The sequence below is a fragment of the Tenrec ecaudatus genome, chromosome 3 (assembly GCF_050624435.1).
Source record: "Tenrec ecaudatus isolate mTenEca1 chromosome 3, mTenEca1.hap1, whole genome shotgun sequence".
Taxonomy (NCBI): Eukaryota; Metazoa; Chordata; class Mammalia; order Afrosoricida; family Tenrecidae; genus Tenrec; species Tenrec ecaudatus.
This window is the reverse complement of record NC_134532.1, coordinates 215,051,827-215,067,565: the sequence shown is the minus strand read 5'-3', so window position 1 is coordinate 215,067,565 and position 15,739 is coordinate 215,051,827. Positions and strand designations below refer to the sequence as shown.

Genomic DNA, 15,739 nt, shown 5'->3' with positions numbered 1-15,739 from the left:
TAACCTGAAGTTAACAGGTTTCAGCACAGTTTGCAGGGACAGTCATGAGATAGCAAAATGCAAAATTGGGTGACTTAGAAGGACACATATTTGTCCCACTCCGTGAATAATGGAATTGAAAGTCAGGGTATTCTCATTGCTAATGAGATCTGTGAGAGAGCATCTGTTCCATGAGATTCCCTGTTGTTGTTGTTGTTGTTATTGTTGATAGGTGCCATGGAGCCAGCTCTAAACAATAGATCTCTAACAATGCACCACAGAGGGAAACACTGCATGCTCCTGAGAGATCCCCACAGTTGTTCCTGTGGCCACACCCATCGATGCAGACAATGGAATTGATGGCATCTGACAACAAGGAGAAACACAACCATTCCACAGAATGGGATCCCATCTGATTCACTCATCTCCATTGTCATACCTTCCTGGATCAGATAATCCTTTGATAAGGATGCCCGAGGGCATGGCCAGAAACCTATATATTCGGACCTTAGGAAGGCACCCAGAGTCTGTTGCTCACTCTGGACCTTGCTTTGCTTTGGCCTCAGTCGACCAACCAACAGCTCTAGGACCTTCCATCCCTTGTCAGCCTTATTGGTAGACCACCTTGGGTTGAGCTTCTTCAAGAATCTGTTATTTGACCTGCTGATCTGGGATATCTCAGTGCCCACTTGTGTTCGTCATCAGAAGCTCCAGCCTCAAGTCGTCAAGACTTGGAGCAGACCAGCCTCCACAACCACCACCTGCACAGGTAAGGAATGCGACTAGAAAGGTCTAAGAGGTTTCTGAAGAGTTAAGGAAGGATTCCTACCCTTGTCTCTCAGGTGGTCGTACTCTGATAGCTTGCTAGCGGAGGGAACAGTGATAAAGAGCAAGGTCCCCAGAGGTTGAGATGGGGGTGGTGCCGGCAACCATGGTCTCCAGCAGAAGAAAGCCGAGGAGATTGGGACCAGACTAGGTCATGCTTGTCACTGTCGAACATCCTGTGGTTTGGGACCAACAATCCCATGAGCACTAACAACAACTGTTTGCATTTGTCGCTGTGGGGTGTATGCAATACGTTTCTTTTACATCGGCACTGAGCTCATTTCCGCTTGATGCATATTTTGCACACTGCGTCTTTCCTGGCAAATTGTTATTAGTTCAATTCTTGAGTAGTATTCAGTATTTGCATTATTGTGTTCTTTGATCCCTTGTCTCCTTCTACCTTGAGCATCGATTACAGAAGGATGTCGTATGAAATTCCATCTTTTCTCTGATTCCCATGTTATCCATTGGTCCAGTGGTGAGGATTTTTCTTAAATAACCTTGTTCTGAAATGGCTCATAGCTATGTCATAGGCAGGCTGTGAGTATAACCCTGGAAATACATTTATTCTGGGAGGCAGATGAGGACTTGAACATCTCGTTGTCTGCATTTTGTAGCAGTCCATGTGCAGAGAGTTCTCAGAGGTTCAGAGCAGATTTCAGGAGGATGTAGAACTATGGTGGTTATCTTGGCTCTGATCAGGTGGATCGTGGCTATTAGTAGAAGGGACTAGAAGTGTGCTTACTATTTTATTGATTATTCCAAAGTGTTTGACTGTGGGGATAATAACAAGGTATGAATACCATTAAGGAAAAATAATGGGGTAGTCTTGGTGGCTTAGTGTTTATGCCTTGGGCTGTAATCTGAAAGACTGGCAGTACAGAATCAGTGGGCACTTGGTGGAAAAGACCGGGCTAGCTACGTCTGTAAGAGTTACCATCTTGGAAACTCATGGGGGCAGTTCTACCCTGTCCTATAGCATCCTTGTGAGTAGGCACTGACTAGATGGAAGTGAGTGTGTTTTGTTGGAGTGGTGTAATGTCAAGAGAATGAGCTTTCTATACTGGGTGAAGGAGGCAGGATTAGCACATACAGCGTACTGTGCACAACTCTTTACCAATGAGGACGTTAAGCGAATAGCACAGGAGTGGAATTGAGAGGAGATTGCTGTTGTTGTAATTAGATTCCGTGGGGTGAGTTCTGACTCCTCGGGACCCCACAGGCAAGAGAAGGAGACAGTGCATGGCCCTGCACTGTCCTCACAATGGTTTCTGTGATTTACCCGATTCTGAAAGCCACTTGAGGGACTTCCTGTATTTCCCTGCCCCCTATACGTGAGCACGCATCACGCTCTGCTCTAGGCACTGGTCTCTCCTGACCACACAGCCCAAGTATGCCTCCACAGGGTGCTCTGGTCATCCTTTATCAAAGGCATAGGTCTTTGTCATGGGAGAGCTCTGTGCTGCTTTCCGGATTCCTCCCCAGCACAAGGGGAATACATGTATTCTTGGAGCTTCCTTCTTCAGTGTCAAATGATGTGTAAGTGAGGCAATTGAAAATACCATGCTTCAGTCAGGCATACCTTATTCCTCGAAGTAACATCTTTGTGTTTCAGTGCTCTGAAGGGGCAAAATCTTGAGACTGGCCAAGGACTGAGCAGTGTTTCCTTCTGTTTAGCATAGCAACCCTTTGGAACCCAACAAACCACATGGTACTTTCCCACAATAAAGTGCCTTGTGCCGATTTACCTAAGGCAACACATCATGTGACCTCTTCACTGCTGCTTCCATGAAAACTTGTTGTGGAAAGAAGCAGGACAGACTCTCTGACAACTTCACGATCTTTTCTCCATGTCTCATACGACCTCTTGTTCTGGCTGTGAGGATGTGGGTCTTGTTGCATTCAGTGATAATCCATACCGATAGTAAAATTAACAAAGGGTTAAGAGCAAAGGAATCTCACGGTGTTGTAGATTATGCAGAGTTGATATGGGAATCACCTGACTCTGTTCAGGACATCTCTGACTTGGTTTCCTTAGGAAGGGCTCCCATTAGGGGATTGATTAGAGAGGTAGGTTGGGCTGTGTGGATGCCTGGCTTCACGGAGAGTGTTTACAGATGATTCATGAGTCACCTGAGAGGGAAGCTATGATATGCCCTCACAGTTTGTGGTAGGTCATCTTGAGCATGTCCATCTTAAAACATGCATCTTGGGCTGTCGAGTGTGGCAAGAGGTGGCAGGTGAGCCTGGGTTTAGCAACGAGGAGGGTTTTGAGGTTTGGCTGGCCAGGTGCCAGGCATATCAGCATGATAATCGTGGACAAGAGGGTCTCCATCGCTGCACCCTGAACATCTCTCTCTCTCCCTCCCTTAGGTGCAGGGACGACGGACTCCAGGATGGCTGAGCAGAAGAAGCTGCTGCTCGGCAATACTGTGCTGCCCTCTGAGTCGATGAAGGTGGTGGCCGAGTCCATGGGCATCGCCCAGATTCAGGAGGATGCCTGCCAGCTGCTGGCAGACGAGGTCAGCCACCGCATCAAGGAAATTGCACAGGATGCTTTGAAGTTCATGCACATGGGGAAGAGGCGGAAGCTGACTATCAGCGACATTGACTACGCCCTGAAACTGAAGAACGTGGAGCCGCTGCACGGCTTCCACGCGCAGGAGTCCATTCCCTTCTGTTTGGCGTCCGGTGGGGGCCAGGAGCTTTACTTCTATGAGGAGAAGGAGGTGGACCTGAGCGCCATCATTGCGGCCCCGCTGCCCCGGGTGCCCCTGGACGTCTGCCTCAAGGCTCATTGGTTGAGCATTGAAGGGTGCCAGCCAGCCATCGCGGAAAACCCAGCCCCAGCTCCCCCAGAGCAGCAGAAGGCCCAGGCCACAACAGCTCGGAGGTGGGCCAAGCCAGGCCAGGAAGACGACTGGCCCCTGAAAGGCAAAGGTCAAGGGGCCGCTTCGGTGGGCAGCAAAGGAAAAGAGAAGAAGGCGCCACCCTTGCTGCGAGGGACCCATTTGCGGCTCAAACCCCGAGGCGCCCACGAGCTGTCTGTGGAGCAGCAGCTGTATTACAAGGAGGTCACGGAAGCCTGTGTGGGGTCGCATGAGGCCAAGAGAGCGCAAGCTCTTCAGAGCCTCGCTACGGACCCGGGGCTCCATCAGATGCTGCCGAGATTCAGTGCCTTCATCTCGGAGGGGGTCCGCGTGAACGTGGCCCAGAACAACCTGGCCCTGCTCCTCTGCCTGATGCGCATGGTCAAGGCGCTGATGGACAACCCGACACACGATCTGGAACAATACATGCACCAGTTGATCCCCTCGGTGATGACCTGCGTCGTGAGCAGGCAGCTGTGTCTGCAACCCGAAGTGGACAATCACTGGGGCCTCCGGGACTTTGCTGCCAGCCTGGCGGCCCAGATCTGCAAACATTTCAGCAGCAACACTAACAACATCCAGTCTCGGATCGCCAAGACCTTCATGAAGGGCTGGGTGGATGCAAACACCCCATGGACAACTCGATACGGCTGCATTGCAGGCTTGGCCGAGCTGGGACACCATGTGATTAAGACGCTGATCCTGCCACAGCTGCAGCAGGAGGGGGAGCGCATCCGCAGCGTCCTGGAAGGCCCGGTGCTGAGCACCATGGACCGCATCGCAGCTGACCGCGTGCAGAGCCTGCTCCTGAAGCACTGTGCCCCAGTTCTGGCAAAGCTGCGCCAGCCGCCTGACCATGAGGATGCTTATCGGACAGAATTCAGCTTCCTCGGGCCCCTTCTCTGCTCCCACGTGGCCAAGGCCCGGGCCCAGGCCACTCTGCAGGCTCAGCAGGTCAGTAGGACAATGCTGACTATCACCCAGCCCAGGCCCACGCTCACCCTCTCCCAGAAGCCTCAGACTGGCCCTCGGACCTCTGGCTCGCTGAAGGTGCCCGGCTCCATCGTGCTGCCCAAACACACACCGGTGGTCGCCAGAGCTTCTGCAGCCCCTCCTCCAACCAAGGTCATGGTCATGTCTTCATCACCCAGTGCTACATCTGCCCAACAGGTCCTGTCCATCCGCCGCTCAGCTCCTGGTTCCGGCTCCACTACCACGTCCCCGAGCACCACCACTGTGACCAGAGAGCAGCCCATTGTCAAGCTGGTCTCCAAAGCCCCAGCAGAGCAATACATTGTGCTGCCTCTGCCCCCGACCGGGGCGGGCAAAGGCACCCCTGCTTTACATCCTTGCTCAGTTCCTAGGGGCTCCTCATAGCCGTTTCCTCTTGGGGACAGCACCCTATGGGGAGGTCGGGCGAGGGGGGAAGGCAAAAGCAAGACCTTGGGGAGAGGCCCCCTCCAGTCCTAGGGCCCCTGACATCCAATGGCTCCCCAATCCCTGGACCCTGCTTCCCTGAGCCTGCGTGAGGATGCTGATCCACCCCTGCTCACTGCGCTCTGTCCCTCTGGTTTACACGTGCACACGTGTACACACAGGAAAGGGAGTTGAAGCCTTCCCCCACAGCATGTTATTTGAAGACATTGTACAGTTCCTCACAATAAAAGTCTGGTTTCTAAAAATATGTTCATGTATACATTTGGTTTCGCATGTCTGTCCTTCCTAGTCTCTCCTTTCGTGCGTGTCTTCTCTTTCATAAGGACAGGGGACTCCAGGAAAACACAAATCGTATCACACTACAATACCATAGGAACTTAATGTCATCAAGCACCTGTTTGAACAGAGTTTCATCTACATGATTGCAGGAACAGATTTCAAGATATGTTTTCGGTGTTGCACCTCAGTCAATGAAGATCTGATGCTATGGGAGAAATAAAGGATTCCAGAGAGTACATGGTTTGGGGCTCCTTTTACATAATGAGCTGTTATGAATACTCTGCTGCTTCGGGCCTCTCAAAAGGCTTGAAAAGCAAAGAGCTGAGTAAGAGAACTAAGGGGTTCTGAGCCTAAGCCTTGGTATTTTCTCTTTTACAAAAAATCATTTTATTGGGGGTCATGCAACTCTTATCACAATCCATACACACATCAGTTGTTAAAAGCACATCTGTACATTCATTGACCTCATCATTCACAAAACGTTTGCTCTCCACTTCAGTCCCTGGCTTCAGGTCCTCATTTTTTCCCTTCCCTCCCCAGTACCCCCTCCCTCATGAACACTTGATGATTTATCAATTATTATTTTGTCATATCTTGCCCCGTCCGGCATCTCCCTTAACCCCCTTTTCTGTTGTCCATCCCCCAGGGAAGAGGTCACAGGGAGATCCTTGTAATCGATTCCCTCTTTCCAATCCACTCTCCCTCTACCTTCCCCGTATGGCCACTCACACCACTGGTCCTGAAGGGATCCTCTGTTCTGGACTCCCTGTGTTTCCAGTTCCTTTATGTACCAGTGTACATCCTCTAGTCTAGCCTACTTGCAAGGTAGAATTCAGATGATGATAGTTGAGGGGGTGGCGCGGGGTGGGAAGGAAGCATTTAAGAACTAGAGGACAGTTGTATGTTTCATATTTGCTACATCGCACTTTGACTGGCTCATCTCCTCCCCTGGACCCCTCTGCAAGGTGATCTCCAGTGTCCTGCAGTAGCCCTTCGGTCTCCTCTCTGCACTCCCCACCTCATTCACGATGGTAAGATTTTTTTGTTTGATGCCTGATACCTGATCCCTTCAACACCTCGTGATCACACAGGCTGCTGTGCCTCTTCCAAGTGGGCTGTGTTGCTTCTGAGCCACATGGCCACTTTTGTACCCTCAAGCTTTCAAGATCCCAGACATTATCTCTTTTGATAGCCAGGCACCATCAGCTTTCTTCGCCACATGGGCTTATGCACCCACTTTGTCTTCAGCGGTTGTGTCGGGAAGGTGAGCATCATAGTGTGCCAATTTAATAGAAGAAAGTATTCTTGCATTGAGGGAATACTTGAGTGGAGGTCCCATGTCCTTCTGCTACCTTAGCAATAAACCTATAAATATAGGCACATAGATCTTCCTCCCCATCCGCATATATAAATATATTTGCAGATATACATGTCTTTATCTCGACCTCCATAAACGCCATCCAGGGATGAACATAAAGGATTGGTGAGTATTACAGTTCCCCGCCGAGCAGACAAACACGGGAATACTAATAGTTCCAAAGTTAACTAGAGATTTAGCTAAGCACCCTTGGAATCCACACCAAGGTCACGTAGAGTTGAGAGGCAACACTATAGAAGCATGCTAAAGCTGACTTGTCAGAATGAACGCCATTTGATCACTTTTTAAAACTCCTCCTGACCCAACCCCCACCTCTCTTCCCAGATTGCACTTTGTAGTCAAAATATCCTTCACAATCTCGATCATTCCCAGAAAGTACCCTACTAAGTACCATCAGAGACTGCATGGACTTACTGTGACCCTGAGGGGAGATGAGCGGGCGCGTGAGCCGAGGACCATGGGGTGACCACTTCCCACCCACACTCAGCCTCTGGGGAAAGAGGCGAGAGCTGCCCCAGCCCGACAAATGGTGGCTGAGACTCCACTCATGGTCACTGATTCAGGAAGAAGGGCCACCCATCAGCACAGCGGACTGGTCTACCCCATGCACTGTGCTCATCCCCACCCTGGGCTGTGAGCTCACAGCGGTGAGGCTGTGCAAGTAATGAGACTCCAGACTCACCCAGGAAATCAATCACAGAGCCTGCCCCAGACTGAATTCAACACTCACTGTCCACCTAATGGTCATCCATGGCAACGCTCAGTATATATCCCGGCCAGGGACTGGAGGGGTGAGGTTTCCTGGTGCTGGTTAGATGCCCATGTGCCAGCCTCCATCTGATAACAAGCCTGGCCAAGCCTATTCCAACTCTACCGGAGTGTGAGAATCCCTGTCCTAGGGCCCCCAAGGCCACCGAGGTTTTTGAGAACTCCCCCCGCCCCCCGCACCAGTGGGCTGTGCCTCTCCTGCCTGCCAGACGACAGCAGGCTGGGAGCTGCTGGGAGCCACATGGTCCAGACAACCCTATGGCTGTGGTCAGCCAGCTTCCCCAACATGTGTGCACACAGCACCAGGCAAGGACCACCCTGTCCTTTCTGAGATGGCCTGGTTCTCTCCCGAGACCCCCTGGTCCACCTCCTCCCGGGGAGTTGTTGCTCGTGACGAACTGACCCTGAGGAACAACAGCAACTTGTGAATGACAGTGGGGAAAGGGGCAAGGGGCCGGTATGGGGATGCTCCCCAGGCCTGAGGAAGCTGGGAATAACACACAATTATGGGACATGCCCACCCCGAGACTCGCCCCAGGCCCCAAGGCATATCTGACTAACTTACCTTCTGGAGCCTCTAAGGGGAGGGAATGACCAGAAACAGGCCAACAGCCAGACCAGAGGTAGGACCCAAATGGGGAAGGAATCACACAGCCCCAGATGGGGTCATCCTGAGTGGCTGCGGTGGGCCCATTACCCACCGACTAGCAAAGAGACAGGAAGAGGGCCAAAGGGGATAGGCCGAGAGGAGCAGCGCAGCCACAAGGGCGCATTGGTCCCAGATGTGGGGAGACCAGGAAGGGTTCTGCTCTGGGCCTTTGGTCAGCTCCACGGACCCAAATCAGACGCGCTGGCCAGAGCCAGCCCCCAGGACAGAGAAGAACAACCCTGGAGGGAGGCCAAGAAGCAGACTGCCACCACCGTCTAAAACGAGGTTGGGGAGTTTCAACCACCAGACTCCACTAGCTGGGCAGAGGCGAAGTGGGCGGGAGGAGCAGCCTCCATATTCTTGGAGCAGCTCAGGGATGCGGGAACACTGCTGGCCCTGGGCACTGCAGGGCACCAGCGAATGGGGGCAGAGTCCTTCCTCGTCTAGTGTAGAGGCTCGGGGCTTGATGACCCACAGGGTTTGCGTGCATTATTTTTGTATGGGTAGCTGATGCAACCCAAAAGCAGATGCCAGCAGGTGGTCCCACTGCCACAAGCAGCTCAGCTGCTGGTCCAGGATGGTCGTGCCCATGGTGAGTGTGTTGACAACGACAGAATTTGCACTGAACTCCCAGGATGTGGGCATGTTGTCCCCAGAGGCAGGGAGCAGGGTTTTGGGGGGAGCTGTCAGGACTCCAGCTCCTCTGGTCACAAGAATGGCGTGGCCTCCATGGTGAGGGGAGAACCAGAGGCTCAGGTCAGGGAAGTGACACACATCCCACCCCTCAGTCTGGATAGCCAGACTCACAGGATAAATCCACATCATGAGCCTTTCTCCATCCCAGGGCACACACCTTCTCCCCGCTCTTCCCATCTGAGATGTAGACCTGGGAGGAGACAGAGACACCTGGGTCAACACAGTGTGCATGTGTATAAGTGCCTAGTACGGGAAGATTGGGAAGACACTTCTTTTTTTTTTTTCAGTTTCAGAACATTTTCTTTCTTTCTTTTTTTTCCTGTCCATTCTGCTTTTATTTCCCTTCTGTCTCTTTTTTTTTAAAAACAATCTATTAGGGGCTCATACAACTCTTATCACAGTCCATACATATTCATACATCAATTGTATAAAGCACATCTGTACATTTTTGCCATAATCATTTTCTTTTTTTCTCCTCTTTTCTTTTTTTACATTTTATTATGTACTCATACAACTCTTATCACAATCCATACGTGTACATACATCAATTGTATAAAGCACATCCGCACATTCCCTGCCCCAATCATTCTCAAAGCATTTGCTCTCCACTTAAGCCCTTTGCATCAGGTTCTCTTTTTTTTTCCCCTCCCTCCCAGCTCCCCCCTCCATCATGTGCCCTTGGTAATTTATACATCGTTATTTTGTCATATCTTGCCCTATCTGGAGTCTCCCAAACCCCTCTCTCTGCCGTCACTATCCCAGGGAGGAGGTCACATGTGGATCCTTGTAATCAGTTCCCCCTTTCCAACCCACTCACCCTCCACTCTCCCAGCATCGTCCCTTACACCCTTGGTCCTGAAGGTATCATCCACCCTGGATTCGCTCTGACTCCAGCCCTCATATGTACCAGTGTACAGCCTCTGTCCTATCCAGCCCTGCAAGGTAGAATTCGGATCATGGTAGTTGGGGGAAGAAGCATCCAGGATCTGGGGGGAAAGCTGTGTTCTTCATCGGTACTACCTCGCACCCTAATTACCCCATCTCCTCTCCTAAACCCCTCTATGAGGGGATCTACATTGGCCAACACTTGGGCCTTGGGTCTCCACTCTGCACTTCCCCCTTCATTCAATATGGTATATATATATATACATACACACATCTCTCTCTTTTTTTTTTTTTGCATGATGCCTTATACCTGGTCCCTTTGGCACCTTGTGATCGCACTGTCCCGTGTGCTTCTTCCAAGTGTGCTTTTTTGCTTCTGAGCTAGATGGCTGCTTGTTCACCTTTAAGCCTTTAAGACCCCAGACACTATCTCTTTTGATAACCGGGCACCATCAGCTTTCTTCACCACATTTGCTTATGCACCCATTTGTCTTCAGCGATCCTATCATGGAGGTGTGCAGTCAATGATATGATTTTTTGTTCTTTGATGCCTGGTAACTGATCCTTTTGGGACCACTCGATCACACAGCCTGGTGTGTTCTTCCATGTGGACTTTGTTCCTTCTGAGCTAGATGGCCGCTTGTTTATCTTCAAGACTTTAAGACCCAGTCACTATCTCTTTTGATAGCCGGGCACCATCAGCTTTCTTCACCACATTTACTTGTTCACCCACTTTGACTCCAGCAGTTGTGTCGGGAGAGTGAGCATCACAGAGTTCCAATTTAATAAAAGAAGGTATTCATGCATTGAGGGAGTATTTGAGTAGAGGTCCAAGGTCCTTCTGCCACCTCAATCCTTAACCTATAATGCCCTTAACAAGATGAATTGCACAATGGTTCCAAGAATGTTATCGACATGAACAAGGATTGGGAGGGTGGTCCTAGAATATGCAGTGGGTTTTTTTTCTGCTTGACTTTGACACAATGTGTCATGTTCTAGGGTACAAAAGATCCCCATTTTGAATACAGTGGAAAGGGAATATTGATTAAGTAGCAAAAAAGACAGAGACAACAGAAGGACAGAGATATATCATCTGGAAGAGGGAACCCACCAACGTGAGTTGGAAATGGTGCTCTGCGGTTCAGAACTGAGACTCAAGATACATAGGGAATGGGGGAGCTGTGAGGAAACTTTCACAAAAGCAAGATTGGAGGCAGATCAATACATCACAGTAGCAGGTGTGACCACAGAAGCAGAGAAGGTGCTATGATGAAAATACATAGATCGTTAGATAGAAGAACATACAAGATTGGCAGGGCCTTTCGATCAAAGCAGTCAGGGCCAAACGGATAGAGCGTGACTGACGACTCCAACCCTCTGTGACTTCCCCAGACATGTAGCCTCCACCAAGAGCTCACCTATGCAAGCTCTTTGGGAGACACGCTGCCTGCTTTGTCTGGGCAAAGAAGGCTGGAGTCTCTCCACTCTCCAAGGCATTTTCCCACAGGGCAAGATTGCCTCCATCTCTGCTCAGGGACCAGACAGCATTCGGTGGAGGCTTAATCTATGGGAGGAGACTACAAATGGATTTTGGGCAGCCACTGCCATCCATGCCCTTTTGCAATCTAGGGTGCTGACAATTAAGTTGTAATGAGGGTCTTGATGGCACCTAACGAGACCAATGCAGCCGTGCCACCTGATTGAATGACAAATTATGCAATCGCCTCCAATCTGATATCAGCTTGGAGCAAGAAGTGGGTGGAAAGAAATTCCCTACGGGTGTGGTCTAAAGTCAAAAGATGGGGATGTTCTTGCGATACAAATACTCTTTTGGTCATTGTGCATCCTGCTTGTACTTTTCCATCTAGCTGAGAAACAAACACCTGGAATCTTAAGTCGGCTGGCTGGCATCTTCTGGCCCAATTTGAGTTCATCTGCTTCAACACGGTGCTGTTTGAGCTGCTCGTCTTGGATAGTATCTCTGAACGTCCATGAATGAGTAGAAGCCTCCAGCCTGAAGCGTAGCCCAGTGCCTTTGGTCAGGCTAGTCTACAAAACTTCTATGTAGGGGTCAGGGTTGTGACAGGAAAAGCCTTACTGTTAAGTAAGGACCCTGAATTTGGATCCTGGGACCACCAGCCTAGCTGTCTCTCAAGAATGGACCACACCTTCCCTGCAAACACACATCAGAATTTCCTTGGAACAGACCTATCAGCATGGCCAGCTGCAACCACCAAGCTTTTGGACCTTGCAAGCCAGAGCTTGCTCCAGAATGGGGCCTCTGCCATTGATCCCCTAGAGTGGTTACCTACAGAACTCTTCCCACCACTGTTCAAGGAAGCCATTGCCAGGAAGTGCAGCCAGACACTGAAGGCGAAGGTGGTCACCTGGTCCTTCACCTGTCTTCCCTTGGGAAGTGTGATGTCACCTACACAGCCTGACCTGCACATCCTACAGGTTGTGCTGGATGGTCTTGATGTCCTGATGGCACAGACAATTTGCCACCGCAGATGCAAACGACCAGTGCTGGAATAACGAAAATACACTGATATCGCCATTGAGAACCTGGGGTCTGGACCTTACACCACCTACTGTGCATACTCCTCTCAAGAACCAGAAGACAGCCAAGTCCCTAGGAAACTCAAAAAATCAAACATTCAAGGACTGAGAAGAAGCTCTGGCCCCCCTTTCACTTACTGGTAGACCTGAAGAATTGGGTAGACCTGGAAAAGAGGGAAGTAGAATTCTCAGATTCAGCATCAGGCCCAAGTGCAAATCAAAGCTGACCAGGGTAGACACGTCCCAGGTACCCCTTACTATTAGCTCCTGGACACAGTCCAGGCAAACCACCTTGAGGATCTTGTCAATCAGTTCAAATTGGTGCAGTATGGTCTCAAAATTCAACTTGGCACAGCACAGATGCAGTAGCTCTTTCCTGGGTTCCACCCTCTCAGTGAGGAGGTTGAGGGAGTCATGTAGGCCCGAATTCTCTCTGCTCTATCAGCACCTGCAAGGGGGCCCAGAGCTGATCATCAATCCCTGAGCCTTTGACTTTTAGCATCTTCCTAGGGACTTGGATGTCTTCTGGTTTTCCTGTCATGAGCCCACACAGTACCTCACCCAGGTTCCAGAATCCAGGTCCTCTATGGTGATACGGGTATGTTTTCAGAAATCCAGGACTTGGAGTTTACATCTGCAGGGACGAATCTTTTGTGCCAGCTGGACATCGAGCCTATCCAGCCATCCAGAACCACCTCTAGGATGTATTGTTTAAGTTTCAAAACCATCCTCAGAAGCCCTAAGGGAAGAAAGCTGAAGGGCCAGGTCCCCACCAAGGCCTACAATGTCTGGCTGCACCTCCTGGCATTGGCTGCCATGAACAGTGGTAAGAGAAGTTCTGTAGGCCAATACTCCAGAAGGTCAATGGCAGAGGCCTCATTCTGTAGAACACTTTGGAATGCAAGGCTCAGGAACTTGGGCGGGTTCTGGCTGGTCATGCTGACGACTCTGTTCCACAGAAATTCTGATACGTGACTGCAGAAGGGGTTCTGATGAGGCCCCAAGTGACATCCAGGCAGGTAGTCCCAAGATTCCAAAATCAGGTTATTTCCTTAGATCCTCAGGAATATGTGCACGACTTTCTAGTCAGACTTCTCATTTACTCTGAAGTTTTTGAGATTAGCCAAAGCCCTGGGTAAGATTTCAGGCTGGAGGCTTCTCCTGATTAATGTAGGTACAGGATGAAATAGCCCCCATCAGCAGGTCAATCAGAACTTTGTTGAAGCAGATGAATGTAGGAGGCATCTGCTGATCAAGGTGTTTCCTGAAAGGTGACTAATGAATCCCCAGTGCCTCTGTGTCTTTGCAGACAAAAGCATTGCACAATGACTGTGATTTGTGACCTTACTGCTAAAAGCATTGAGAGATAACTCAATTATTTAAGATCTCTTTTCAGATTCTTTTGCATCTTGCATATCCCTGTGACAGTCTTTGAACTCAGTGCTTTTATTATTCTAAGGTGAAGAGAGTGTGACTAGTTAAGTGACATTTGCATAGATAAGAGTTTGGGATGTTTTCTCAGTTCTTTGATGTTGTTTTGTAACCATCCCATGTAAGAAGAGTATAAAAAACAAGCTTTGAATATATATACTCAGGACTTCAGTCCATCAGACTGTCTTCCTCAGGATCCCATACTTTGCACATATCTTTCTTTTCCTTTCTTCCGCACGCCTCATTTGGGACCCAGCTTGATGCGGGATAGCTGCTCTAATCCCCGCAGATGTACTCCAGTTGTAACAGGGAGATGAGAACAGCTGATTCAAGATTCCAGAGGTGATTGCTCGAGTGGGAGGCAAAGAAGAAGCAGGATCTACAATGAGCATTTCTGTATTTCCAGACAGTTCAAATCTATTGGCTAGGGCCCACACCGAAAGGAAATTTCTTTTTAACCTGTCATCTGCCCTAAGCATTGTGTGATTGCATCGTGCAGAATGGCTGCACTGCTCTTGTTAGGTGCCATCAACACACTTGCGACAACATCACAACGTGAATTTTGAGCGCCCGGGTTCGCAAGAAGGTTTGGATGGCAGTGGTAGCCCTCATTCGGTTTGTCCTGTCCTCACGTCAATTGAGAGTCTGTTGGGTGCTTTGTGGTCCATGACCCGGGGTGAGGATAATTCTGGGAGAATGCCTTGGCGACCGGATTGCCTACATCCATCTCTGTCCATCTCAGGGAAGCAGAGTGGCTCTTACAGGGCTTGAATAGGTGTGTTCTTCTCCTTTTTGGAAAAAGGGGCTTTTATTGGGGTCTCTTACTAACTTTCCAGACATCAATTTAATCAAGCATATGTGTACACAGTTTGTCATCATCACAAAGGTGTGTTCTTGATGGAGTCACATGACTGGGGGAAGTACAGCTGTGGCATAGGGATGAGTCATGCTCTATTGTTTTGGGGCCTGCTTGCCTTGATCAAATGGCTCTGAACAAATCCTTGTAAGCTCTTCTTTCTGACAATGTATGCATCCCAATCATCGGCCCTTCCCCCCTTCATATACCCAGAAGAGGCAAGAACCAAACTAAGGCCAGACATCTGTGCTCCGATGTTCATTGCGGTACCGTTCGCATTTGGATGGAGTTGGAAGCATCCCAAATTTCCATCAACGGACCATTGCATTAAGAAAAGGTGGCATGTGCATACATGGAGTACTGCGCATCACTAGAAAGCAGTGATGGACACATGAAACACGTCGCTGCATGGGAAGAACTAGAGGAAATCATGCTGAGGAAAGTAAGTCAAGCAAAAAAGGACAAGTACAACATGAGTCCGCTGAGGTAAGCGTTAAACAACATGCAAAACGGCCATAATAAAAAAGCTCCTGTAACAAACATTCCTGGGGTGAGGGCCGGGTACTGTGGCAGGGACCAGATCAAATACAGGGATACACATGGCACACAACTAAAAAGGAGATAGGGAAAGTAAAATAAATAAATAATAAAAAACGAAATGGGCAGCAGGGCACAGGGCACTAAACCAGCTCAGGGGAGGGTATTGTTTATATCTCCACAAGGAAAGAGGGACCAGACTTCAACACAGTGCTCCAAGGTCTGAATGTAACATGCCCGTGTGCAGTAGGGAATCAGTGGAAAGGTCTATGGGACCGTCCCCAATCCCATCTACTAAGTGGTCACCTGCCCTTCCCCCAGAAGAATTGATTTCAAAAGATGCAATTGAATCTGCAGCTCTGGGAGAGGGACATATCTGATCGAGCACACGAGTTCTGGTGAAGTGGGTGGGAGAGAGTGGAGCACATCCTGGTCCACCAGGCCTTGAGGATGATGACCCCAATTAGAGCAGCCAGTCCACAGAGAGGACCACATGGCCAGCCCCACTATGACGCCCCTCACTGACCCATAGCTCTACTGAGGACAACACCAGAAACACATTGTGGGAATTGCACTCGGTCTGACCCCGC

The 15,739-nt window shown here is 49.8% G+C and overlaps 1 protein-coding gene across 1 annotated transcript; it reads left to right on the top strand.

Annotated features, from left to right (window-relative positions):
* Positions 1–3,200: 3,200 nt before the first annotated feature.
* Positions 3,201–5,051, top strand: LOC142442523 (transcription initiation factor TFIID subunit 6-like). Its single transcript, XM_075543604.1, has 2 exons — positions 3,201–3,326; positions 3,357–5,051. The coding sequence occupies exons 1-2, from the start codon at positions 3,201–3,203 to the stop codon at positions 5,049–5,051; spliced, it is 1,821 nt and encodes a 606-aa protein (XP_075399719.1).
* Positions 5,052–15,739: the final 10,688 nt, after the last annotated feature.